The sequence below is a fragment of the Pelecanus crispus genome, chromosome 11 (genome assembly GCF_030463565.1).
Source record: "Pelecanus crispus isolate bPelCri1 chromosome 11, bPelCri1.pri, whole genome shotgun sequence".
In the NCBI taxonomy this organism is placed as follows: domain Eukaryota; kingdom Metazoa; phylum Chordata; class Aves; order Pelecaniformes; family Pelecanidae; genus Pelecanus; species Pelecanus crispus.
Window position 1 is genome coordinate 26,365,351 of NC_134653.1, and position 27,613 is coordinate 26,392,963.

Below are 27,613 nucleotides of genomic sequence, written 5' to 3' on the forward strand. Positions count from 1 at the left end.
TGCTACTTACAGGCTTAGACTGATTTACAGGTGTTTGCCCTGAAATATGACCATCCATGTCATCACCGCTAATCCTCTCCCATCTCTTGAAATCCTCCCACTTCGACAGATAGCTATTTTTGGAGGAGAATACCACATACATACCAAAAGCAACAGTGCTCTCTAAATCTCCTCCCACAGGAAGGGCAGCCTGACTATCACATACCCAACAAGTTATCTAGTACAGCACAACACCAAACCCTCGGTTGCCTCTGTCACAACGGGTGTCAGCCATCTGCATGTGACAGTAATAACAGGAATATCACAGGGAGAGCGCACACAGACCTCGCATCCTCCTCCCTTGCAGCCTGGTAGAAAACCTCCTGTTGGCAACGCAAAGCCTAGGAAGCATAGCTGGGCTGCGTCCTGAGGAGCAGTATTTTCCATCTTTCTCTGCTGAAGACTTCTCTTCTGCTTGCTCTCTCAGGCTTGTGACCTCTTTTCTGCAACTGAGTTGCCATCCAGCTCACAACCTGGTTTTGGATCCTGATGCACTGCTGGACACCCAGCCTGATAGATCCAATGGCCGGAGCACTGTGACACTCTGTACCTGGTGAATCAGTTTCTGTTGCCTGCACATACTGCTCCAGCAATGTGGTAATGATTTGCAGACATACATGAGAACAAAGTTCACAGTGTAGGTAATCTAAACAAAAAAATTATCTTGGGATTGAAAGTAAATTTACAAAAGTAGATAACCTTTTTTTACTTAAGTAATATATCATATAGGTACTGACTGCATTGCATTCATCTGTCTCTTAGCTTAGCTTAGAGACTGCTGAGTACAGCTTCTAGAAATCTACCACGTACAGCAAAATACAGCTTCTAGGAGCTCAAGGCCATGCCAAGTCTCACATACTGAGCATAAGACCCAGTAGTCTGGCTGCTATGCTTTGCTTCATACCCACAGAAACTGCATTTTAGCTATTTTGAAGCATAGCATCCCTCTCTCGCTGTCGCTTTGGGGTTTTCACGTGGCAGATACATTGGTTTGGCAGGTCATGGTGAGTTTCATAGCTTTGTCAGGTAGCTGGGCACCCTGTGGGAGAGGTGTCCCAGGAGAACTGCTGCTAGAAGGAATAGCCTAGTGTTGTGGGCCCTTTCCCATCACGCAGCCCAACACATCTACCTGGTAAGAGATACACAAACCTATTGCAGAGCCCGAACAATGACTCCAGGCATCAGGATCTCAGTCAACTCAGTGCATTCCATAACTTAGAGAATCAGATGCATAGGCACAGGTGTCCCATTCTTTAACCCTGAAAACAGTCCAGAAAGCTTCTAGAAATTTTCACAGACTTTCCAAGCAGCCAAGCAAAAACCAAACATGAAGCCAAACTACACAAGTTAGAGGCAGAGATAAAACCGGATGAAACTCCACAGGGATTGTGAGTTTCATACCCAAAATAGCAGAGAAAATTCATCTCTGCACTGCTGTAAATAAGTCACATTGAAGCTCACAACACTGTAGGAACAATCCCATCCAGGACTCCCCACTTCTTTTCAGTGCTACAGAACCAATACCTGCAGTAAAAGCTGACAGTGACTCTAAGTGCTGACAGTGTAGGGATCCCATTCCCTGCAGCATGGAGTACAAGGGACTCCTCACATGCTTCAGGTTTCATCTCCACCTCTCCTATTCTTGGCCTTAAAAGACCAACAATATTTTGAGGTGTCTGGGCACATGCCAACACACTACAGACTGTCCTTCAGTTTCTGTGGATGCTACCACTCTCCAAAAGTCTTCCTTGGGACAGACAGTTGCATATGTGTATTTTTACCCTGTTCAGTTTTCCCAGTGGCTTCCTCATTCTACCCCCTCCTGGCTCTTTCTGATACATCCTGGTTCTGCTGTTCCCCTGCTATGTGAGCAGCTCTCTGTCTACTCTTGCTTCTTTTTGCTCTAGCTCTGCACAGCAGTTATTTGTTAGTTACTCAGAATCCTAATAATTTAGGTCAAAAAGCCCGGTGAATCTGATGTGGTTTGTTTCATATAAAGAGAGTGAAATTGAAAACCACCCTATTCTTCTCAACTGAAATGCTGCATCCCTATTAATTCAGGTGTATAAATAACACTCTCTAATGCTGCATCAAGGGCTCTGCTGTGTGATTAAACCTGCCTCCCTGACCTGTAATTAGAAACTTTGCCTCTGAAAGGCAGTTTGCAAAGAGAAAAGGAGAGAGAGAGAGAGAGAAGGAACCAGCTCTCAGACCCAACAATTTTGTTCTTAATAAATTATTCAGAGTTTTTGAAAGTTGAGCTGGATTTCCATCTGCTAGCATTAAAGACCCAAAGGGAAGAAGAATTGAAGGATTCTCACAGCAGAACACAACAGCAGAGAGCATGGGGCTGGAAACAAGAACTCAGCCAAGAAGTTCACTGTATCCTCTGCCTGTCCCTGTTCAGGTGCTGCCTCTGTATGCCTGGACTTCCGACAGGTCTTGGAGCAATGCAGAGTGACCCTCCACCAAAGTCCCACTGAACTAGAGAGTTGTGTGTTTGGGATATAACATTAGAAGAAAACCCCAAAATTCAGTGAATGTTTTATGGATGTCAGCGGAATCAGACAATGAACATGCAAAATAGATGGTGACAGACAGGAGTACAGAAACAATAGAGACCAGATTGCATGGTCCCACACAAGTTATATATAACCTTTTCAAGACAAGTAATTTAAAGATGAATTCATTAATGATTAAACTGATCTTTCACCCCAGGGCCAGTTAGACAGTACAGACCATTGTACTACTAATGGTGGTAGTCACTGTGAGTTGCAACCCCAAGGGTACACCTGATGGTATAAGGTGAACTTCTCACTTGGACGTGTGGAGATAGTAAATATGTTTTTCTCCTAGAGTCATAGTAAGAAAACCTACTATTCCTTCAGCCAAATATACATTCATTTTAGCCACCCCCCCCCCCCAAAAAAAAATCCAGTTTCTACAATAGAAGTCAGTAATCTTTCCTCTTTCCATAAATTGGGGGTAGAACAGGTTTTAGAGCACTGGATAACACGAGAACTGGCCTGAGGATGAGAGGTCTCTGGCCTTGGGTATTTGGCAGCTGTTTCCAGAGTTCTGCTTGATTTCAGATCAGCGAGATTTTGTGATGAATTCCTCCTCTGGTTACACCTATAATCTTTGTTTTGAGGGTGTGACTGACATCATAGTTTCAGTCTTTTATGTTTTCAGGCTCAAGTTTGCAAGGCCTCACACCAGGGGGGAATCAAGAGTCTGATAATTTTCTGCATAATTGTCTTTTTCTAGGAATTTCACAAGGTTGATCCAGCATTTCAAGGAAGCCTTATGAATTGAGACATCAGGTTTAAGGGGACTTACATGAGAGAGGAGAAACCTAGTATTTACATCTCAAGGACCCTTTGGTCAAAATACCAGATCTCACTGAATTCTCCAATGCCTTATGTCTTCTACTGTGTTTTAGACATCCACAATTTTAACTCAAAGAAGAGGTTAAATCTACCAAAATATTAAATTGTCACTAGTGGGAATGTCTTCATCCCAGGCTGCCTAAGTTTGTAAACAGATGATGTGCAGAGCCATGGAGACCACAACCCTGGTATGAGGGTACAGGACTGCATGAAACAAAAGAGTCCTTCAAATTCAGTAACAACAAGTTTAAGTAATCTTTTGTGTTTGTAATGTGGTAGAGCCCAAGTTTATCACAGAGCTGCCAGAACATAAATCTGATATAAACTACTTTGGATTAGATAGCACAGCAGAAAGAGCTTTACTGGGGTATTGTGACAGGTTTTATGAACTTCTTAAAGAAACAGAACTTGGAAATACTAGCAGTGTTGTTAAGTTACTGCCTTGTGGGCTTGGACACTCACCACTAAGAAGAAAAGAGGAAAAAAGGTAACAACTTCATAAAATAGAGCAGTACTTGAAACTTATATTAAGGCATATTTGTTTTTCAATCAGAATTTTAAGTCAACTGTAGTTAAAGCCGAGTCCTGTGAATCCAGTGTGCTCTGCTGTTGTGGTTTAACCCCAGCTGGCAACTAAGCACCACACAGCCACTCGCTCATTCCCCCCATAATAGGATAGGGGACAGAATTGGAAGAGTAAAAGTGAGAAAACTCATGGGCTGAGAGAAAGTTTAACAGGTAAAGCAAAAGCTTTGCACACAAGCAAAGCAAAACCAGGAATTCGTTCACTACTTCCCATCAGCAGGCAGGTGTTCAGCCATCTCCAGGAAAGCAGGGCTCTGTCACGTGTAATGGTTACTTGGGAAGACAAACACCATCACTCCGAACATCCCCCCTTCCTTCTTCTTCCCCCAGCTTTATATGCTAGGAATGATGTCATATGGTGTGGAATATCCCTTTGGTCAGCTGGGGTCAGCTGTCCCACCTGTGTCCTCTCCCAACTTCTTGTGCACTCCCAGCCTGCTCGCTGGTGGGGTGGGGTGAGAAGCAGAAAAGGCTTTGGCTCTGTGTAAGCACTGCTCAGCAATAACAAGAACATCTCTGTATTATCAACACTGTTTCCAGCACAAATCCAAACCATAGCCCCATACTAGCTACTATAAAGAAAATTAACTCTATCCCAGCCAAAACCAGCACATCTGCCTTCCTCAAATGCAAACAAATCCTCAGAGTGAGTCTAGTATCACTGCACTACTCTTTCCTCTGAGGGTCTTTCTCATCTTTTAACACTGATATGCAAGTACATAAGCAAAAAGAGGTAAAAAGAGCTAGGAACTTGCTGTACATCAACTTCCAGAGACCACCTGCCTCTGCACAGTACTTCCACGTACAGGGACTGCTCAGTAGCCCCCGAGATGCACCACCTCCACACCAGCATGGAGGGGAGCAGCCAGGCAGGCAGTTTCAGCTGCTCTGCAGGGCCCAAGTTCACAGTTAGCTGCTTGTGCGGCTCTACTCAGAGCTCTGTCCAGCCCTGGGCTCCACTCTAGCCTGCCTGAGTTACTAATCAGTTTCTCTGGTTTTCAGCAAGTTATACATCAGTCAGAACCAGCCCACATGGTTCCAAACAACCTTTCCCGTTTGCCGCCTTGGCCCCCCTCGCTCTCAGCAGCTCTGTCAGCATAGCTACTCAGTGTGAGATGGCTGGCCTGCCCTCTAGTTCTCATTTCTTGAGGGCAGTTCACTATCTACAGCCGTTCCTTTGAAGATTTTGCTCTCTCATACCAGGATTTACTCCATAAGCCGCACTCCCCACACACACAAATGCCTCATATGCCACCTTTCCAAACCTCTCAGCTCCCCCTCCAATGCCTGGGGCATGTGCATGCCCCCAGGCAGGCTGTGTATGGGTTGCTGTGATTCCAACATTTTTCTCTTCAGGAATCCCTCATTCTCTCCTACAATAGCATTTTAATGCCCCATCTACTTCCTTTCCCTGAGTAAATGGGTCCTCTAAATGTCACTATCAGGGTTTCTGTGCACACCTACACTACTGCTGTAGTAGGGTACCCTCAACTCACCCATATTGGGGTTGCTGTGTGTTCCCCACCCTTTTTCCTCCTAACTTTGGATCTTCATTCTCCTCCAGTTCTGCAGAGGTTGCATACAAGCCCTGTATTTATCTGGTGACAGATCTTTCAGTGTGTTCACATGATAACTTTTCTAGAGTGACAGACAGAGATTAAATAAAGGTATTGGTATGCGAGTGCTATCACCCAGTTGCTCCATCTACAATCGCAGTTGTATCTAAATTACTGCTGCTCCCCTATTTTTGCCTTTTTGATTTCCTAGTATTTTCACAAATTAGTGGCGTTCTCTCTCCCAGTAATAATACAAAGTATCTGAAATTTTTGCAGTTGATCAGATGGAGCATTTGGAAGTTGTCCTGTTCCATGAAGTCAGAGAGACATGACATCCAGATGAGCATGCAGCTTCACAAGTTTAGCCTTAAACATTATGAAAATCAAAGGGAACCTTTTGTCAGTCCAACCTTCAATTGAATGAACCACAGTGGGATAACCTTTAGTTGGTCTTGGGAAAAAGAGGGTTTATGTGAGGTTTTCTTGGTGACATCCCAAGTGACTTCCAAACCTCAGAATAAAAGGAAAGGTGGATTCGATGGTCTGCTTTATTCCCAACCTCCAGACTGAAATATGGTACTACACTGAAAAATTACTCCCCCCCCTCCTTTTTGGAGGAATTGTTCTGCATCTATTAAACTCCAGTGACTCTGAAGAACACTTTCCCTGTTCCTCAGTACAAATATTTTTCTAGCTTTCAGAATGTAGAGAGGGTTCTGAAAATCGAGCTGGGTTTCTGTGCATCAGCTGAGTCAGAAGGTGCCATTTCTACATAGCGGCTTTGCAAATATGATTAAAGCCTGAAGCACAATGCTGTGCTCCATGGGACATATCTGACCCACACACTGCCTTTTCAACTCTCTGCTTTTTCTAAATCATGTACATTATGAGTGAATAGAAAGAAAATGTGTAAACAAGAACAGAAAAGGGTTTTGCACGTTCATTAATTCTGATCACTTAATAAGCTGTAAATTGAAGTGCATGAATTCCATTCTCTTGAACACCAGGATAAATTTGAAGAATCTCTATTGACTTAATTTACACTGATATGCATTAGAATAGTTTCTGGCACATTCAGAATCAAAATATTTATTACAGCAACATTCAAGACCAGAAGGCACCTAGTTCCCATTTAGATAACTAAATGAGGGCCAGACTTACAAAAGTAGAAAATTCAACACATAAAAAAAATAATCTCAATTCTTTTTTAAAGGCAGTGCAGAAGCACGGCCATGGGGCCCAGGCAATTTAGGGCTACAGGACTGGCCTTAAGAAGTAGGGTGATAATTTGCACCTAACTCATGAGAACACAATGCTGTGCAAAAGAGTGACTACCGTCCTCCATACCTGCTTCTTACAGAAGAAAAAGATGAACTGTATACAAGGAGGCAGAACTATTTGAATAACTTTGTCAAGCCAATATTCAGAGTGGTACTGATACATTTCAGAGCTTCTTTGCTTACAGGTCTCCTTGGAGGTCATGAGAAATCCAGGAGGATATCTTTCCATGCAAAGACAAGCACTGCTTTGGAATTCTTTACTTTGTGGTTACAATGCTGTCCATAAAATCTTAGACTAGCTTTCTTGGAAGATAGAACACTTGGCCCTTTCCAGGGACCAAAAAGCATGCCTAACATCTTCAGAAACACTTTAAGTTTCTGAAACAATGATAGAGGAAGACATCATGGTGGGAGAAGGAACATGAGAAGTCTTGGAAAAAGAAAAAAAAAAATCACTGGAGCTGCTCAGTTGCAATGCCACAAAATTGCCTCTGTCGTCTGCTGCTGCTGGTTTGTCTGCAAGGAAGTCCCAAGAAAGTAGATCTGAAGTGATGCCCTTGAAACATGCAGCTATGACTGCCCGAAAATGGTCCAGCGAAATGTCTAGAGAGCTCCTCCTGCCGGCTGTTTCCTTAGCGGTCCGAGTTTTTTTGCCAACAGACCCGATTTTTGGTTTGTCTTTTCAGAAATGAAGGGAGGCAAAGCTAACGCCACATCTTTCTTATTTGTCGTAGCAATAAACCAGCATGATCCCACAGTGTCTCTCGTATCGCTGCCCATTTACCCTCCAATTTCTCACACAGATGGAGATGCTGTGTCTAGGAGGCTGTGGCCAATGCCGGGAGCACAGCAGTGCAGCAGCTGCAGAGGAGCAAAGGCGAGCTGGGCTGACAGCGAGGCAGGCAGGGATAGGACCTCAGTGTGAAGGAGCATGGTGCCACAGTGACCAAGCAAGAAGAGTGGAGCAGGTCCGGTGACAGTAACCACATTTAGCCAGGAGCCCAATGCCTGTCAGACAAGCCCACAGCAATGAGCCAGGTCTGAAGCCAAGCCAGAAAGTCAAGTCAGCAAGTCAGGATCAGCAAGGTCCACAGCCAGGCACAGACACCCCTACAGCCTACCCCAGACAAGGACTGAGGACAAGGGCAGCTCTGTGCCTTGGCTCCCAAGGGAAGCAGGGAGGCCCCAGCAGGCTTCTCTCGGCTCCTTGGCACACAGCTCTTTTCACGGCACTCTCATCCCAGCTTACACTCCACCATATCAGGGCAGACCTTGAACACAGGCAGCCAAACCTGTAGGACAGGGGGAAGAGGTTGCAGAGTCAGCTGGTGCACCCAGGGCCCTGACAGCGTGCTGCCCAGCACAGTCAGTGAAGAACATAAGAATTATTTGAAGTGCTGACAAAAGAACCTGGGTACAAACATGCCACAGGGGTTGGCAGTGTGAAAGATTGACAATCTGTACTTCAGCTGTTTCAGGGTCTGGTCAGGAATGACCTTTGCAGGGCACTGTATGTGTACTTTTGTTTTGCCAGTCTGTTAGGAAACATTTCTTTCTAAGCCAGAGTAAATTTAAAACTGCCGCTGGGATGTAATGACAAAACCCCTCCAAGTTTTTCACCTATAACTCAAAACAGAAAAAAACCCAAACATAAACTAATCTTGGCTTCCCATAAAAAAAAAAAAATCCATCCACACCACATACTCCCCTGTGACGTTTCAACTGCTCAGTTCTTTGGTCAAGCTATGTCCCAAAAGAAGAAAGCAGATGAGACATACTGGCATCCCATTTCCTACTTCCTCACTGGTGACATTTGCCATAACCCTGCATCGGCTAGATCTCGCAGGTATGCGTGCCAGTCCAAACTCCCAACCCTGCCTGCATGAGGAGGTAAAACATCCTGAGGCAACAAAGCTCAAGTGGCAGGTGAGAACTATCTTCAAAAAAGGAGCTTGTCAGATCAACAGGAGAAAGACTAACCCTTTGGAAAAGGGTGACCGTGGTTATCTTACTGAGGTACAACAGGAAAAAATCAAAGACGGACACAGAGGGAAAGGGAAATGATGTGAGGTGAGCATCCCAACAGTGTTCCCAGCTGGACTTACACTAATACACTGCTTAGATAAATCTAGTCTGCCCTGCAAAGGCTGAGTGGCTACAGCAGAGAACAATGGTCTACTGGAAAAAGAACATCTTTTATCAGTATTGATAAGCAAACATTTCCAGGTTATTTAAGATATCTTGGAAAAAGTCACATTTACAAGAGGGACCCGTAATTTTGCTGAGATGGCCAGAGATATATTTTGTCTCCTTCTGTATAGAGTACTGAATGTATACGGGACTGTTACTAAATGTGGTTCCTCTGCCAAGCAATTGTATTCCCATACTTTATATTTCCAGTGTGAAAACTCTAATGAAACATTTTAGACTAAAGCCGTTTCCTTGGAGCTGCCTCTGACCTTCTTTTCCTCCTCTCTCAGCTGTATCTCCCTGCCAGGATGAATTCAGACCTAATGTCTGCTCCTCCCACCAGGCTTTTGGATATGTGACAATATCCTCGTCACTGGGAGCTGTGCCTGCTGGTGTCCATTGTCTTGTGTCCAGTTTGGGAGAGGGCTTTTAAGGAAAAGCCCAGAATGAAATTTATGAAGAGTCCAATAATTTACAGGAATGGCCAACCATGTAGCTAGTTTCTGCATGCATCTATCAGCAACTTGTGAGTCCTTGGCAATTAATTTACAAGGCTCCAGCATAGGAATAGCTCAAGGCTCAAGAACAGGCTTTTGAAAGTCGAAAAAAAAAAAATCTGAAATGAGGCACCAATCTCAAAATACTATGACCCTGTGCATCAGCTAGAGCTGTGGTAGGATCCTGGGGGAAGCATAGGCGGACTGCCTACCAACCTGCCACGCAGAGCCTGTTCTATTCCCTAGCTGAGTCCTGACAGGCACCAAAAGGGCATACACACTGACCAGAGAGGAGCTGCTGGCTGTGCTCTGTGGAATGCATCTGTTCTGTCAGTTCAGCAATGGGCACAGCGTGGACGTGCAGTCTGATCACAGCCACTGTTGAGTACAAGCAAGCAACTACATCGTGGCACTTAGGTCCCAGTGCAGTGAAAGGAGATAATGTAGGGTCCAAGAAAGCTACTACTCGTAATGGAAATGAGTAGGGTGCACTGCCCAGGTGGAACAGGAGTGGGTCTGTGGGACAGGGGATACAGACCATCAGCCAGGTATAGCAAAGCACTGCTGATGCAAGGCCCTGGGTAATCCAACAACGGTGCTCACAGTATGGTAGGGTACTAAGAGAAGGAAAGCAAGTTATATGCCTTATTTGCAATCAGTCACAATCTGTGGGGACATTATATGCCCATACGCCACAGTGTCATCCATGTCTCACTTCCTATGACATCATTTATCATGCCTGCCTTACATAGTTTAGGTACATGAACAAATACAGACCTTGGTAGAAAGGAAAACCACTTTCTCTGTGAACATCTCCTGTAATCACACTGCAAATAGGGTGCAAAAACCTTTGCAGATATCTATCCGATTCCCACAATAAATCAGTACGTTGCTTGACAAATGCTTTCATTTAAAGACCAACTACCTGCTAGGAATTCACAACTAGGCTTGAGCCCTTTGTCTACAAACTCTTAACTTTCCTTCTTCTGCCCCCTGTCCCCCCTTCCATCAGTGTTCTGCAATTTGCCAGCCTCCTTTATGTCTCAGTTATGTCTGCACAATGTGAGGCAGGCAAACCCATGTGCCCACAAACAGAAAAGCTCCTCCAGCTCACAATAACTCAGCAGGCTTCTGTGATTTTCAGAGACTGCATTACTGTGTGCCCATGTCTGCTGTCAAATTACTGCCTGGACACAGGCTCCATGGCTAACCTCAGCCTTACCCCAAACATGAAACTGTCCCTGAGCCCTCAGAAATATTAATCTTCTCTTGCAGCTCTTCTTATAAAGCAGTGTAAACCTGGCTGATGCTTTTAGGAAATAACGAACATGCTTACCCCTCTGAAGACATATGATGATTTTACGTCCTCTTTCTGCAACCTACTGAGTGGCTGTGCTCCTTATCATGCATTTAAAACACATCAGAACACATTTAAAGGGTGGACAGTCCTCCTGAGTTTTCTAAAGGAAAATGGAGATAAAAGCCATAAAAAACAATCCTTCACACATAGCAGACGCTGAAAAACAAGATCTAAACCTAAGTTCATTTTCCTCTTTAGTGCAAGTTCTGGAAGTCCCAGGACTGTTGTAACTTCTAGCTGCTTGTCATGGCTGTAACATCACAGCAGTGAGGAAAAACCCCGAGCACAGTTACTCCTTTGCTGCTTTCCCCTTAAAACCCCCACCCTGCCCTACTCTATCTGAGGCTGTGAAAAGACAGTAATAATAGGAAGCTGTTCCTAGAGCTCCTACAAGGGAAACAGTTATTTCCATGTCCTGGTTTATTTTAAATACCTGTACATAGGAAAGATGGCGTGCACAGATCACACACAAACCTGTAACTGAGGCAAGATTTTCTCAAGTCATAGATGTTACTGACTGTAATTGCTGTTGTCTGTTTCAACCTTCTCCTCGAGGTGTCTCCACCTCCCATTACAATGTCACAGCAAAAGAAGTTCCATGGTGGTCTGCAAAGCAGCAAAAGAACAAATGGCCAGACAGAACTGACATAGTTTATATAACACAAAATTAATTCTAAGTCAACAATTCAGAGAAAGTAACATTGTGTAAAAATTAGACAACAATAGTTATTTCATTGACAGATGGTGCTACTAACAGCAACATTTTGTATATATAAAGCACTCTGTACCCCAAATCCTCAAAATGTTTTAGAAAAAGGAATACACTACTATTCTTCAGTGTTTTACAGAAAAAGTGAGGCATAAGGCATTCACAGGACTTTTTCAAAGTAACTGACAATTTACCACCAGAATGAAGAATAGAATCCAGGCTTTTTAATCCCTGTTACTCAGTTATGTGCATTATTTTAAAGCAGCCCTTGGATTTACTCATTTTAGCGTAGGTTGGGTAAAAAGGAGCACTAAAGCAGAAAGAAACATGTGTTCTACATCTTAAAACAAGATTTTCCTTGTGGAATGGCAATAAGGATGCCCTGCAGCCTCAGGTTTTCTATGCAGCCATAAAGCCTTCATCCTCTTGACCGTGCTGGTAGCCAGGATAACCCCCAATCCATATTCTATGCCCAGTGCATGCTGCGGGAGGCAAAGATAACAAAGGCTGTGACAGAACTCCATCAGGGAAGTCCTTTTGGGCCCCATTTCCATCAGCTCATAAAAGAACAGCCTGGACCCACATGCTGGGCTCTGCTAAGGCTGCTCCAGGCTGCAGCTCTTCATTTGCAAAAGAAATGACCCATTCATTTCTCTCTGACCTCTACAGACACTTCAGACTGCTGACCTCATCTGCCAATGGCCCCCGCCACTACTGAGAGCTTCCTCAAACAGGTGCTCTAGGACTAAAACCTCTGCCTTCCCAGGCAAGCTGAACTAATGCAGCTTCAAGAATCCTGTATCAGGGCTCCTGGAGGGGCTGTTTGTGCACAGGTTGGGAACGTTCAGCTGTCAAAGCATTTATTTCCTACCCAGGAAAGCAGAGGCCATATGAAAAGGAGGTGCAGATGAGAGGATGTAATTTTAACTGAATCAACTGAAGTTAAAAAATATACTTGCCTGTGTGCGCGTGTGGACTTGACAACACAGATCTCTTCCCTGCAACCACTGACAGCTGCACTTTGCAGCTACACTTTGTATCAGTGTGTGCTTGTATAAGCAAGTCCTGCGGTTCCTGTAGAGAACCGAGTAGCTTGTGACTGGGGTGTTCCCGTCTCTGCAGCAGATTTGCAGATTCAGTTTTGTGTCGATGGATGAAAGGTGACCATGATACTTAAGCAGGGGAATCCACGTGCTTGTGTTGCATTCCAGGAAAAAGATACATCTCTTCAGACATGCTCATCACCCACATTTACCTTGGCATTCACAGCCTTATTACCAAGAGTATCACAGTCCACATTGACTTTTGTTCTTAACAGCCCCATTCTAGAGAGAAGATGATGCCATTTCACAGCTAGGCACAGGGTAGTGAGTCTCTTGTCAAAGGTCACAAAGGCACTCGGTGGCTGAACTGGGAATTCAGTGCTGGTTTTAAGGCCAAGTTCAGAGCCCTAGTCACTGGACTAATCTCTAGACAATAACATTTTTCTACTTGGCAGAAAGATTGGAGCTTTCAGGTATGTCTGGAAGAATACTTAGGTCCTCAGAGTCACAGATATATGCAGCACGCACTAACATAATTTTTCAATAAAAGTGGCATAAAAATAAAGCAAACTAGGTCAGTTCTTCCATTGTCTCCAAAGAACACCCAATTAGCAGAATGAACATAACCATCTTTAATAAGTAAGCCAGTTTGGAAGCTGAACTGTTTGTTCCAGGTGCCACATACACACCAGCTCTTGCTACTGGCAGAGGTCTGTGAATCAGAGCCCGAAGTCTGATGCAAGAGAAACTTGGGCATCTCAAGCTGCTTTCCCCAGCAGAGAACAACCCTATTAGTTTGAGAAAGTCCCCTGCCTGCTTTCTCTCTGAGTAATTAAGAGTGAAATCCTCCTCTCTGTGACCCCAATGCTCTCAGCCTAGGCTGATTTACACATGAAAGGAACCCTCTGAGGGGCTTTCTCCCTTTCACATTCACAACTAGGCAGGACCTATAAATAAAACCTTTCTGAAAACAGGAGCTTTCAAAAAGGTCTGTGTATGTGCGCAAATGTATACGAGAGAAAGGGAATAGATGTGTGCACTTGAGAATGCGTGTGTTTGCATGCATATGTGAGAGCGGGTGAGAAGAATCTGCATTCATACACCAGCCTGCATGCAAACAAGTGTACTCGGAACAGCATCCACATGGATGCGTGAGTGTGCACAGGTAGTTCGGAGCACTTACAGGAGCGAGAGGGCATGTCCGGGCTGATTTCCAGCTAGCACGGTTCCAGGGGATGTTCACCCAAGTCAGCTGAGTCACTCTAGGGTTACACACAAAAAAAACAACCACAGATTTAGAACAAATTGTGCATATGAGAGTATGCTTGTGATGCACTTTCCCTCTACAAAGCAGTAGAGTACTTGCAGAACAAGCCACTAATGCTTTACATTGCTCTGGATATAATGTGGGAGGCAACAGAGAATCAGGTCTTGTGGCATATGTTCCTGTGGCTTTGACAGAAGATGCGATTTTTTAAAAGGCTGCATCTTCTCAGCAGCCTGGGACAGAGAGAACAGTGCTGCATTTCCCAGGGCTGTCATTGTTCAAAAGTAATTTTTACAGTTTGTTGGAACACAAAACCCCTCAAAGTTCGAAAAATAAACAATGGGACTGATGCCATGAAAACAAAGGTCAGAAAATCAAAATTACTATAACTGCTTTTACAGGAGCTTATAAACACAAAAATGCCTGCATATGAATCTGTACTCTCCCTCCCCCGCTGTCCTGTTCACCCATGTGTCTACACAGTCAGGATATTTCCCCTTCCACGAGGTCTAAGAAGGACCCAGCAGTTTCCAGGAAACTGGCAGTTAGGGTGACCCTGCCCTAATACAAAACAGGTGACACAGAGCTCTGAGCCAAGCCAGGGCAGGCTGCAGGGTTTCATAAAGCAGGTACCAGTCTGTGACTCTTTGCCCCCATAAGAGGAGGGGTTTTAAGACCTGGCTACAATGTGATAATTTGAGAAATATAAACTATTTTACTCCACTACTCCTGACGACCTGAATCATTCGCTTACTGAAGCTGCAACCGTACCCCACGCTAACGCCAGCAGTCAGGCTCCAGGCGTGCCAGCACCACTGGAGCTGCGCCACTGCTGGGTGGAAGACGTCAGGGTGCAAGGCGGGAGGGGTGCTGCACCCTGCACCCTTCTGACTTCATCACTGCTAATCACGGCTCTTGGATCTCTCCCCTACCCAATTCTTATGCAAACATTTAAAAGAAGCAGGCAGAGAAAGGCACAAAGCAGGAGCCATAAGGAGCGCAACGCCTCACAGAAGTGTACAAAGCACAAAATGTCTCTTCTGCCAGTTCAAAAAAAACTCGTCCCAGCTCCTTGCACTAGGCAGGAGTGCGCGGGCAGGGATGCAGAGCTCCCCTCCTACTGAGCTCGCAGCTAAAGCCCTCCCCCAGTTCCCAGGGTCTTCAAATGAAGATTTGCATAGTACTTCCAGATCATTCCCGAGAGAAGGGACAATGGCTCTCTCAACGCCCTCTTCCCCCCTCCCTCCTTCACTTACAAAGCTGATAAAACCCTGGTGAAAAGGGGAACAAAGGATTTACAGATGGCAGAATATTGATTTCTGCAGTTCCAGGACTACAGGGAGAAGATGAAGAACCCCCCAGAAACTCTGTGAAGTTTGAGACACAGGCACTATCTCTGCAGCACGAACTCCACATTTGTTAAGACAGTATCTGATGGAAGAAACATTGCTATTCGAGAGGGATGAGCAGGTCCCTGAAAACTTGAAAATGCACAGAGATGAGATTACAGTCTGACATCCCAGTGAGCACATTTGTTGTTCCCAAACCTCCTAAATGGAGAGGCGCTTCCAGTGAAAGCAGTTTGCCACCAGGCGGGCCAGTCCGGCATTGCTCTGAGCGCCTTCGGCCCCAGCTGACGGTATCGAATGCTTTTATAAATTGCATCTCATCAGTGATTCATGCCGTTATCCATGTCCTCTTCTCTCCGCTATTCACCACTGCAGCTAGGAAAAACAAGAAAAAGAAGGGCAAAAGACAAGTCTTTGGAAAGCGGCCTTTAATTCTGAATTACAATGGAACTCTCTATCTCAAAACTCACTAATTTTTAGGACCATTACCTGAAGGCTAAAGCTTCCTGCCTCCACAAGCATTTCTGTGCTTAGTACGCATAAACCCAGGCTTTCTTTTGTGCTACAAACATTCGTTTCCAGCTTAGCAAGTCAACTCCACCTCTACTGAACACCAGCTCACAGCAATCATTCAAATTTTGCTAAACTGAACAGTGATATGATCCAAAGGGTTCAACTCAGATGCTGCACATCACTGCTGCATATCCAACAGGAGACATTTACTGGGTAGCCAAGTCAGATTATAGAAGTTCTAGCCTGACCTCCACCCGTGCCACCACACTGAAAACAGCTTTCTCAAAGTGACTGGCTACCAGCAATTTTTTTTTTTCTTTCCCCTTTTTCAGAGCTAACTTTGTAGCATTTCTGCACTCAGAAGGCTCCCAGGATGATGGATCTTTTGGAAAAATGCACCTGTTGAAACGTCCTCAAAATGTTGAATTTAGGAATGGATTTTTAAAGGCGATAAGCTAGTTTCTAAATCAAGCTACAGGCCCTCAAATAGGTCAGCTTTGAAAAACTCACATTAAGTCCTTTCTGCAAGGCAGTAATGCACACCAGTGAATACAAGAGGGGGTTCCCACGCCACAGGTCAATAATCCAGACAGAGCTGCTGAGCCAGTGGCAGAGCTGACTGTTCATTCACTGATCTTTTCCTCACACCTTTGTAAAAACACACACTGTCAGGATGAGTGCAACCACCACAGTGACAATAACCATTACATATGACACAGTTAACCATATTTCATACAACTGTATCAAAACATTCTTCACAATACTTTTTAAAATATCTAGGTTTCTTCAAATACCTGTCTTCTCAATAATAAATTTTTCACATCTTTTGTGAAAGAATCTTTTGTCTTCTAGCAGTCACTCCCAATTTACAGCACATTTAAAGAGGTGAATCAGATCTATTAGACTCCTGACACACCTAATACAGAGATTAAGTGCAGCTGTTGGGATGATAAAGCCTAAGAAAGTCCCATTTTAAAATCAGTGTAACTCAGACTGTAATGAACCTGCCACTATACTCAGGTTCAAGAAAGACCTCAACCCCATTTTCAGTTGCTCTCCACGAGCCCCTTGGAGCTCCACGGGTGGAAGAAGTGCTCACAAGGATCTTCTTTTATCCTGGGGCAGCTATGCTTAGAGTTGCCACTACTATGTACTGCTCTGTGCAAGCATTTTCAAGACTGTCAGAGGAGTGAAAGTGTCAGGGAAAACTAGGGAAAAGCACACCTTGGCTGCTCTCACCTCCTGCTGAATGCTTATACGTTGTCTTTTGAGGCTGCACTCATTCTTTTTATTTCAGAGAGTATCACTTTATGCTTCTTTCCTCATCCTAGACAAAGTTTGCTTCTTGTTTTGCTGACCCTTTTTTGTTTTCTCTCCTTTGTTAAAACTAGTGTCTGTTGCTTAGAGTTCTTTTTGCTACAAACAAGAGTAGTTTTGTTTACATAGCTCCTGCTATAAAAACAACACTGTAATTTGCTTTAGCATACAGAACTTAATCTTAGTTTCATCACTTAAATACTATACAAAATAATTGTTCTATCTTCTGTTCCCAAGAGAAGTCATATGCAAATTAATTTTTAAAAGTCTGATATTACATATCTCATAAGCCTGAATCCAAAGGGTGCAGGTGGAGAAAGGCAAAATCTACCTCCAATGTGGACAAGAACTTCATGACATAACATTCCCAACCTCATTCAGCAAAGCAGGTGTGTGTGCACACGGTGACGCACACAGTGAGCTGCAGTGGTTCCAGGTCTGTACCGTACAAAATGCATCACGTCGATGAAGACAGAAGAACACTTTTGTAGGTACACACAATGCCACCAGCGAATAACTTCTCCTTTCCCTACGGAAGCAAGACTGTTCTTAAAATGATTTATTAAATGAAATAAGATGAAAGCAAATTACTGGAAGAAATAATTGTGATTTAAAAAAATAAAGAGAATAACAAACAAACCAAAGTACTTATTAACAGTTTACACTGCAAAGATACAGTGAACATAAACAACTGAGCAATATTTTTATGCCAAGGTATGTTTCATAACAGCCTTCTGAGATCCTGGCTATCTTGCCATTTGTATATGCTACACAGTATATATGGACACAAGCCCTGCTCTAAGTGAAAAAGTGAAAGGAAATCACACTCCCCAACAGCAAACACGGCTCCCTACCATCTAACAACCAGTCTCTAACAGCAACTCAGCTATGCTATGTGCTCTGGCCAACAGAAAAGTGATCAGTTTCGTGGGACCAAGGTGAAACGTGACTCTGGCCAGAGCAGCACTGTGTAATAACATAACCCCAAACCCGTACGGAGCCCTTGCACTTTCCTACAGCTCCTCTTCATCTTTCACAGATGCCCACTTCATATGACAGACAAACCTCCTCCTTCTCCTTCCACAAACAAACATACCTTGTTAGGAGGAAAATACAATTCCTTCATCATCATTCACTCGCAGACCAGACCTTACCGCCGTCCCTTCCTGAAAGCCCCATTTCTCTGTTTTCCCACTCTGTCCCTTTCAGTCTCTACATCTACTGCTGGAGTTGTCTCACTTTACTGCAGGGTTTTAAGTGTTTGAAAATGTACTCTTCAGCTAAATGGCTTCTACCAAAGGTCAAACAGCCAACCATCAGGCTCCAATAAAGATTTATAATAAAATATGATCTAGGTATTTGCAACTTAATTACAATGATTTTTTCTTTTTTCCTGGAGATCTTGTGTTTATTCAAGTGATGTTATTATTTCAGTAGAATCACCCCAGGAATCCACATAATTAAAAACACATCAGTGGTTACAAAAATGCATTTCATTAATGACAAGCATCTTTTTACTGTTATGATTGAAACAGTTTTTATATCCCATTTGATGGCATTGGTCCACAGTGTGAAAAAGTCACATTAACAAATCTAACAGCCCTTCTCTGCTGTTGCATGAAAGAAACTCAAATATAGCTGTGCAATCACTTCACTGCCAGGAAATTCTACATAGGATGCCAGGGCTGCCTCCTGGGCCACATACACTGAACATACAGTCTCTGAAACTCACTCATGGGCATCCACACTGGGAGACACGTGTCGTGTCCCCCCAGTTTTCTCTGTTCACAAGGCCATAGATCGGTACGTTTCATAGAACCATAGAATCACAGAATCGTTTAGGTTGGAAGAGACCTCTTAAGATCATCCAGTCCAACCATTAACCTACACTACCAAGTCTACTCTAAGCCAATCAAGGGTAGACTAGACTAAACCATGTCCTGAAGTGCCACATCTACCTGTCTTTTGAACACCTCCAGGGATGGTGACTCCACCACCTCTCTGGGCAGCCTGGTCCAATGCTTGACCACCCTTTCCGTAAAGAAATTTTTCCTAATTTCCAACCTAAACCTCCCCTGGCGCAGCTTAAGCGCATTTCCTCTCATCCTATTGCTAACTACTTGGGAGAAGAGACCAACACCCACCTCAATACAACCTCCTTTCAGGTAGTTGTAGAGAGCAATAAGGTCTCCCCTCAGCCTCCTCTTCTCCAGGCTAAACAACCCCAGTTCCCTCAGCCACTCCTCATAAGGCCTGTGCTCCAGTTTCCTTCTGCTCTGTGGAGCTCTGTGGTCGCAGGTCCCACCCAGCATTGCCTTTCAACACCCAGCAGAAGCCAGCACAAATCACCGCCAGCTGCCACCGCCACCCCACCGCAGAGGCCCTTCTCTGTGCCCCAGCCTGACGGCTCCTGCGCCCCTCTGCAGCCCCCCACCCCCAGGGCACCAGGCTCCTCCGCTCCCTTCGGGGCTGCCCCGCTCGATGAGCTCGGGCCCCTCGCGCCTGCGACATCCCCACAGCCCCGGGGCTGCTCACAGCACGGCCTCTCCACGCCTTAACCCCCACCGACCCTCACCCCTCAGCACCAAAATGGCGCCTGTCCTCCCCCCCTTAACGACGCGCCACGACGCCTACGTCGCTAACGGTCACGCCCCCCCCCCACGACAGCGCATGCGCAGCAAGGCGACCTCCGCCCGCTGCCGCTCAAGGTCGGGCTGGAGGTGGGCGCGCAGCGCGCATGCTCGGGCCCGGCGGGCGGCGGCGCGCGCAGCGGCTGTGTCCCCTGGCGGCCGCCGTCCGTTCCGGTTCCGGTGGGCGCCGCGGAGGCTGGGGGATGGCGGCGCTCGGAAGGGTCTCCCGGCTGCTGCTCGGCGCCGCCGCCCCGCGCTGCCTGCCGGGGCGGAGCATGTCGGCCGCGGTCCACGAGGGCGGCGGAGGTAACGGGGCTCTTCGGGGCGAGGGCGTAGCCGCGGCCCGCGGGCGGCGCGCCGCTGCCCTTGACGGCCGCTGCCCTTTGCGGCGAGCGGGGCGGCCGCCTCTGCGGGAGAGCTGTGGCTTGAATCGTGAGGCCAGGATCCCCGCCAGAGAGGGGAGCGCGCTCTTCTCCCTGCTAAAAACAGGGAGGGGGACGCGGAGTGTAATTCCTCGTTAATGTACTAATTGCATTTAACATGCTCTCAGGGCGCTAACGCTATTGGAAATGGTGACTAGTGTTCTAATCCGTGTAACGCTTCCTACTAGCCCGCCTGTGGAAGCTCTTGACCTTTGTCGTGGCCCTGCCCGGGGTTGGCGTTTGCATGCTGAACTGCTACTTGAAAGCACAGCACGAGCACGAGCGACCCGAGTTTGTTCCTTACGCTCACCTCCGGATCAGGACCAAGGTACGTTCGCCTGCTGTTTAAAAGCCCTCTTATTTCCCGTGATTGAGAGCTTCATCTGAGATGACTACAGCGTCTCTTGCTTTCTTGTCCGCTACGTGAGGTGCTGCATACGTAGCCACGATCTTAACTCATGGCTTCATTTCTGAGGCAGCAAAAGAGTTTCTCGCAGCTCAGATGAAGTACCCGTGGTATTCACAGGCCTTCCCACCCCCAAGTAATCCTGCTAAGGTCTTGCTGAAAAACGTTTCAGCCCTAGAGCTGCTGTACTTGCCTTAAACTAATACAGATCTAAAAGCTAACAGAGGAGATCCCAAATTCTCAAAACTGGGGTCCTCACAGTATAGCAGAGTTGATGTTTAAGAGCAAAGATCATCTTGTCTAGAGACGGTGGCTCCCAGCTAAGGGAGACTGTTTTCCAACTCTTGCTTCCTACAGCCCAGGAGCAGATGCCAACTTGCTTAATTCATCAGCCTGTCAAGCTGTGTGATGTTTTGAGTCCACGTTGCTGTTGATTTCCTGTGCTGCAGAGATTGTCTGGTTAGCTGCCAGTGGCTTATTTTCTTTCTTCTTTCAACAGCCTTTCCCCTGGGGTGATGGGAACAAAACTCTATTCCACAACCCCCATGTTAATGCTCTCCCAACCGGTTATGAAGATGAAAACTAAGATCCTGACCACAGCCAGAACTTCGGCTCTTCCTGTCTTGGACCAGAATGTTGTGTGGGAACCATTGTTTAGGGAACCATCATTTAAGAAACTCCACATTCCTTCTACGATGAAGCTGAATGGCGTTATGGCCTCCGTCTGTACTTGTGTAGAGGTCCTTTAAATAAACAACTCTGAACTTGAATTTAGGATCTGACTTTTTTGTTAATCGGAATCCTTAGAAGTTCTTTAGTTCAGTGTTTGCTTACAACATTGAGGCTTCCCACAGGATACGGTGCAGGAGCAAAGGGATTTGACTGCCTGAATGTTAATATCTGCTCCTGTATCTGATAATGCTAACAACAGGAACGCATTCAGCATAGGACATTACTCAATTTTGCGTTCTTCATATCTGATTTAACTGCTCATTCTAAACCCTCGGCTCACAGCCAGATGAACAGGTATCAGGCTAATACTGTAGATTAAAATTCAGTATTTACTGAAGCATATTCTCTGTAGTCAGCTATTGCAATATTTATTAAGAGTCATGAAGGCAATTTTCTCTTAGCCCTTTCTGGGACAGGGAGTGGCAGCAAAGATGTTTAATTAAGCTCTGTGTGCCTTCACAATGTTAATCTTCAGCTATCAAACTTTCTAGTATATCAGCACGTACATTGCTCACAACTCTGCTTTTCATAAAGCTGCAGTCTGGTTGTACAAAGTCTCATACACTGTTACAAATGAAAACACAAATTTTGCTCCACTGCATACATCTGTATAATGTATACTGTGTCACTCAGAAGCTTCTTAAGCTAGAAGAGCTTAATTATCTTCCATAGTTAACAGCCAATTCTAAAGCCCAGAGTCTGTTCCAGTACAATGTTATTTTGAAGTTTTTCCTCTCTGCAACTCAACCATTTTCCATGTCCTTCTGCAACTTCTGTATTTTTTTGCATGGTATGAAAGAGAGCACTATGTCTTAGCTGTCGTTAATACTGTTTTTCCCAAAAGGAAGAATGCAGCAGCAGGCTTGGCATCTGGCTGCTGAAAGGAGTGATGGATAGCAAGTGAGAATCTCAAAGTGGGCACTGCAGGACACCCTTCTGCAGGTTTCAATGCAATTTATTTCATCCACTTACTAGTAAAATGACTGCTAAGACAAGCTTTTCTGTATTAAAAGCACAGAACAAGGCACTAGTGGACATAGTTGTTTTAAAGCTAACTGACAAAATTGCGCTACATTTATTCCTACATGAAGATCATAGAAAAGCAAACTGGTTGTATGTGTTACTCCTTAGGGAAAAAAAAAAAAAAAAAGCTACGTGTTGTGGCAGTGCCCAGAATGCTATTTATGGTGCTCTGAGAAAGACCTTTCCCTTAACTATTTTTATACCTGAATGACCCAGCAGTTTAAGCATCAACAGCTTGTTTTTTTAGTGCTACATTAAATCCTCATACTGACATTGCACTAGCTGCCTCATGCACCTGAGAACAGGAGTGTGGCTAACCCAGGCTACCTGACTGCGCTCCAGCTAACATCTTCAGGCCACCACTGAAGGCACGGGGAATGAGCCCCAGCCTGCTGCAGTTCCGATCTTCTGCACAAGTCCCACACTAATCTTGGTGTCTGGGGTCATTACTCAGGGGCTGTGGTGCAAACAAGCCAGCTATTACGTTTGAGAACAATGGGGTTTTTTAATTTTTTAAAAAAGTAAAACCTCTGAATGATCTTTCTGGTAGTGCTTAAAAGCTAAGAGAGTGAAGCTCACTTTTTTCCTCACTGTAACTAGGAGAATTAGGAAGTTGACTTTTCTTTCGTCCCCAGACCACAATATTTTTTACTCTTTCACCTGTGTTGGTGTAATGAGACAGGACAGCTTTTGCCCATCCCTGTATGAGGATCAAGGGAAATCTCCCCTGCCACAGTGCTTACAGGGCCACTGGACAGGATGGATCCTGATCCCATGCTTCTCTTCCAAACACCCTTTTTCTAGCTGCTGCAAGCATTTCAGCAGTTTACAGGCCCGTACAAATAACGTTGGTTTGCTTTCCTAGGTGTAAAGTACACACAGTTCAGGAGCAGCTTCGTGAGCAGGTGAGATCCCCAAGCGGCAGCCAGGGCTTTTAACATTATCAGCTGTCAAGCTTCAACCTGATGTTTCCCTCATTCAACACAGGCTTTAACTACCACAAGCCAAAGTCAGTGATCGTGGCCAGGCTGGTGCTTTGTGGTAGTGTGGAAAAGGACAGCCAGGGCTGCGTTGCAGTTTTACTGCAGGCACGCGTAATGCTAAAGGAGAGAATTCAAGTTCAGGATGGTTTCAGTACCTCAGAAAGGGCTGAAGAATTAGCCTCTGCATTAAAAGTGTCTCTTCAGCTTCTGTTGCAGGCCACCTCCGTCCCTCCTAGAGGTCACAATCAGATTCTATTGGACAGTTATCTACTTCACAAAATATAACCTGGTTATATTTATTTTATCTAAGTTATTGCAGATCCAATAGAGTGCTTTTATACCATCACTGTTGCTGATACAAAACAACACTTTAGCCCCTCAGCATTCAGGATCATATAAAACAAAGTTCTTCCACCAAAATTCAGCAGCATAGAGATGAGACAAAGTAAATCAACCTCCTTCATGCTCTTTTTAAACACTTTAAAGTGTTATATAAATAAGCAAGAGAAACTGATCACAAAGCAAATACTGTCTCAGCCCACTCTAATAAGTATTCTCCCATCATAGAGTACATTCAATAGGAAGTTAGTCCAAACGGCTTTTCATGCTGTTAGATGCTGAACCACCACCAGAATTCATTGAGAAGGAGGCATTAGTTACCACATGATCCAGTCTTTTTTCTTTTTTTTTTTTTTTTTTTTGTGGCTGTTCATTTTCACAAGCAGAGAAGATTCCTGGTTTCCTAGAAAGCAGTTTAACAAAGGTCTTGTCTGGGTGCCTGGCGATGTTGCTTAGTCCAAAGGCTCGTATTAGTGACTCCATCCATACGGCTGAGGTCAAGAGGAGTTTTCAGTTTTTCCTTTGCTTGGGCCCATGAACTCCAGGCCTTCAATAGGTATGTCCTTTTCCTTGATCGCTTTCTGAAAAGAAGAAAAACAAAACCAAAAAATTAAACTTGACATGTCTTTACAGTGCGAAGCAACATACTCTTTGGCACAAAACACAATCTAGAAAAAGTACTCTAATTTGGATAAAGCTTCAATATTAGAGATGCTCAAGCATACACTGAGAACTCGTGCTGAACTACAGTCCAGATCCTATCACAGAAACGTACTGCAGCCTCTAAACCAGCAGGCTTAAGAAGTCCCATTAGCGGGAAAAGGACGGTAAGAGGCACCTGGACAGTATTACACGTCGTGACCGGCAGAAACAGGAGAGAAGAGAAAATCCGGAGCAGCGCGGTGAGGCGCGCAGCTGCGGGCGGAGCCTCCTCCCGCGGCTACCGGGAGAGCGGCAAGGAGAGTAAGTGCGGCGGAAAAACGCTTGGGGCGGCGGGAGGGCACCCGTGCGCCAAACCGGCGGCAACGACCCGGGCAGGGCGGGCGGCAGCGCCGCACGCACCTGCACGCAGAGCTGGTAGCGCTTGAAGAGCTGCCCGCAGGGGTCCTCGGCGCTCTCGCCCTTGAGGAACTTCTCGGCGAACCAGCGGTTGAAGCACTGGTCGTACTCGCGCTTCAGCTCGGTGCACGCCTCGCCCACGCTGTTCATCGCGGCGGCCGAGCGCCCGCCCGCGCCCTGTCAACAGCGCCGGGCCGGCCGCGCCCCCGCTCTGACGCGCTTCCGGCGCCGAGAGGTGACGCGCCGGGGCACCGCCCTTAGCGCGCCATGCGGGCGCTGTTCCTCCGCACGGCGCCCGGCGCGGCCCGGGCCCGGGGGGCTGGGGAGGGGCGGCTGCCGCTGCGGGTCCTCCCAGCCTGGGCCGCGCCGACGGCGCCCGTCGCCTCCCCCGCGCAGGTCCCCCCGCGCCCGGCGTGGTGGCACGGCCGGCAGCGGCCGCCCCCGCAGGTAGGGCAGCTCGGGCCGAGCTGCGCCCGCAGGAGAACGGGAGGGACGAGTGCGGCCCCGAAACGCGGCTCCGGGGGTTCCTCCTGCCGGCCCCCCTCTGCCCCGGGCCGAGTTACCGGAACGAGCGCCAGCTCCGCTTTGCCCTTCGCTGGGCAGGAGATTGGAAGAAGGAAAAACTGAGTTCGATTAAAGTTAATTTTCGAGAAGGTGCAATAAATCAACGTGTCCCTGCAGATGTAAACTCGGGGGTTTGCCATGTAACAAGTTTTTAGTTCAAAACCGAAAAGTAGCACTTTTAAACTTGCTCACCTTTGCCTTCTTCGCCCATATTTGTCTCTCTGTACAGCAAAAAGTGACGGTGGAAGTGCTGGATCACTTGGAACGCCTGGCCTTGGTTGATTTCCGTGATGCAGAGGGTGTAGAGCGGCTGCAGAAAGCAATCCAGTTTGCTGATCAGCTTCATGAAGTAAACACCGACGGAGTAGAACCGATGGATTCAGTGCTGGAGGACAGGTAATGGAATCACAGCAGCCTTTCCCTGGGGATCACCCTGGTTATGTGTTTGGCTTACAGAAAAGTCTTACCGCGGTTTTGTGTGGAAGGAAGATATCATTGGCACCCATGACCTTTATGCGTAAGCACAGCAAAGAGGAACTCCAATTCCATCGCGTATCTTACTTCTCATGAATGATCTGCGCACACTGCTCCCCAGATACCTGTCCGTGACATTCTTAGTGGAGTCATCATGTTCCAGTACTTAAGATCAAAACGAGGTTTAGAGATAAGCCACGCTTGACATTTCATATTCATAGAATAGCTTAAAGACAGGCTAGTAATCTTTGTTCTTCAGGTGTCTGTATCTCAGAGAAGATGATGTTACAGAAGGCAACTGCACGAATGAGCTGCTGAAAAATGCCAGAGAGAAAGTAGAGGAATATTTTGTAGCCCCACCAGGTATTGTCTTGCTTATAAAAACCTCTCCATTTTGCTTGAATTGGAATGTAACCTGCCATAACTGCATTTACTTTCAGAAATATTAGCTAGTAATAAGGAAGTACTAAAATAAATAACAGAAACCATCTGAAAAAAACCAAATTGCAATCTACTAGTCCAAAAGCAGTACAGAAGCTAACCTTACTCTAAAGTTACTGCACATGTTGAGCGATTATTTACACAAGTCAGACAGGACTTACTTTCCTTACTTGTGCAGGAAATCTAAGCTGCCTGTAAGTATGTAGAATAAACTGGAGAAGCAGTTTATTCTCTGCTGCTCTGCTAAGCTCTACTACCCAGACGGTAACTTACAGCTGCTCTCACACAACTTTCTTCTTGTTTTCTATCAGGTAACATCCCTTTACCAAAGCTAGAAGAACGAGACACTTTTCTGCAGGCCTCTTAGTGAAAGCCCAGAACCCAAACACTGTTTTGGTATTTTATTTGGGAAAACTAAGGTTTGTGCAGTCACAGCTGAGAAACCCTGGCATGCATTTTGACAAAAAGAAGAGCACTTGCAAAACAATTTAGAGAAGGAGTAAGGTATAAAAAGTTTAGTAGTGCTACTGAAATGTTCAGTGTTTATGAAGCTGGAAGGCAGCATGACAGATGACCTTTGTGCTTTTATTTAGCAAAGTGAATTTGATATTACTCTTTAAGACACTGTATCACTTAAAGGCTTTAAGGAGAATGGGTGATGATTAAAAAACCCAAAACACTGTATTTTTCCTCAACAAGTTTGTCAGGAAAACAGGAGAGGTTGGAAGATTGTATTTGCCTATTTCTCACCTTTAGCTGAACTCTGGCTTTCACCCTGTCAGAAGTAACAAATTGTGGTATGGAGGAGTCTGTAACATTGCTGAGTATCTCTTTGACATACGGACAGAACTCAGATTTTCATTACGGAAGAAAAGGCGCTTTGAGAAGATGATTCACTCAAATATTTTGCTTCTGTTGAGTATTGTGTGGGTTACCTTCTATTTCCCACTTTGTATTTTAATTCTCACAAATAGATTCTAGTTGTACATAATTTGAGAAAGAACTTTTCATACACAGAAATAGCTGCTCTAAAATTAAAAAGTCTTTGCCATAAATATTTCTGTACACCAGACGTGTATCTCTAGCGATACTAGCGATATTTCCTGGATTAAACCATTTTTCTGTTTCAAATGAAGCATTGCAGTTCTTTGTGTTATTTAAAATACCCTGTGTGGCTAAGCTTGTTGTAAATAAAGAATGTAATTATGTGTGAACTTGGCATCTTTGTTCTGTTGGCACAGTGAACTAAATACACCCTATAACTGTTACATTTTTGTTGGAACAGGTTTTAGAAATACAAGTACCCCAGTACCCTTTACTGTTGCAGACAGATATTGCTAGCAGGGAGCTAGCAACAGCTTTATTAGAAGCAGCAGTAATTTTTCTTCCTGGATGAAGCCCCATCCACATATAGATTTAAGAATCCAGAATTAATTATTGCAATTT

General features: G+C 45.3%; 3 protein-coding genes across 3 annotated transcripts; 2 read left to right on the plus strand and 1 right to left on the minus strand.

Moving 5' to 3' along the window:
* Nucleotides 1-19,927: 19,927 nt before the first annotated feature.
* Nucleotides 19,928-21,316, plus strand: COX6A1 (cytochrome c oxidase subunit 6A1). Its single transcript, XM_075718808.1, has 3 exons — nt 19,928-20,030; nt 20,335-20,474; nt 21,052-21,316. The coding sequence occupies exons 1-3, from the start codon at nt 19,928-19,930 to the stop codon at nt 21,136-21,138; spliced, it is 330 nt and encodes a 109-aa protein (XP_075574923.1). The 3' UTR covers nt 21,139-21,316.
* Nucleotides 21,317-22,423: 1,107 nt separating this feature from the next.
* On the minus strand, nt 22,424-24,850 carry TRIAP1 (TP53 regulated inhibitor of apoptosis 1). Its single transcript, XM_075718796.1, has 2 exons — nt 24,692-24,850; nt 22,424-24,210 (listed from the first exon to the last, which is right to left on the minus strand). The coding sequence occupies exons 1-2, from the start codon at nt 24,836-24,838 to the stop codon at nt 24,127-24,129; spliced, it is 231 nt and encodes a 76-aa protein (XP_075574911.1). The 5' UTR covers nt 24,839-24,850; the 3' UTR covers nt 22,424-24,126.
* A 105-nt stretch (nt 24,851-24,955) lies between these two features.
* On the plus strand, nt 24,956-27,381 carry GATC (glutamyl-tRNA amidotransferase subunit C). The gene is made up of 4 exons (XM_075718816.1): nt 24,956-25,135; nt 25,482-25,648; nt 25,986-26,089; nt 26,479-27,381. Exons 1-4 carry the CDS (start codon nt 24,956-24,958, stop codon nt 26,532-26,534), a joined length of 507 nt encoding a protein of 168 aa, XP_075574931.1. The 3' UTR covers nt 26,535-27,381.
* Nucleotides 27,382-27,613: the final 232 nt, after the last annotated feature.

What these genes read in the sequence shown, in the direction of transcription:
- GATC (XM_075718816.1), top strand. Translation starts at nt 24,956, where the DNA reads ATGCGGGCGCTGTTCCTCCGCACGGCGCCCGGCGCGGCCCGGGCCCGG. An exon ending in GATTCAGTGCTGGAGGACAG is followed by an intron (nt 25,649 to 25,985) that starts GTAATGGAATCA and finishes TTTGTTCTTCAG; the next exon opens with GTGTCTGTATCTCAGAGAAG. An exon ending in ATATTTTGTAGCCCCACCAG is followed by an intron (nt 26,090 to 26,478) that starts GTATTGTCTTGC and finishes GTTTTCTATCAG; the next exon opens with GTAACATCCCTTTACCAAAG.
- COX6A1 (XM_075718808.1), top strand. Translation starts at nt 19,928, where the DNA reads ATGGCGGCGCTCGGAAGGGTCTCCCGGCTGCTGCTCGGCGCCGCCGCC. An exon ending in GGTCCACGAGGGCGGCGGAG is followed by an intron (nt 20,031 to 20,334) that starts GTAACGGGGCTC and finishes GCTTCCTACTAG; the next exon opens with CCCGCCTGTGGAAGCTCTTG. An exon ending in ACCTCCGGATCAGGACCAAG is followed by an intron (nt 20,475 to 21,051) that starts GTACGTTCGCCT and finishes TTCTTTCAACAG; the next exon opens with CCTTTCCCCTGGGGTGATGG.
- TRIAP1 (XM_075718796.1), bottom strand. Translation starts at nt 24,838, where the DNA reads ATGAACAGCGTGGGCGAGGCGTGCACCGAGCTGAAGCGCGAGTACGAC. An exon ending in GCTACCAGCTCTGCGTGCAG is followed by an intron (nt 24,211 to 24,691) that starts GTGCGTGCGGCG and finishes TCTTCTTTTCAG; the next exon opens with AAAGCGATCAAGGAAAAGGA.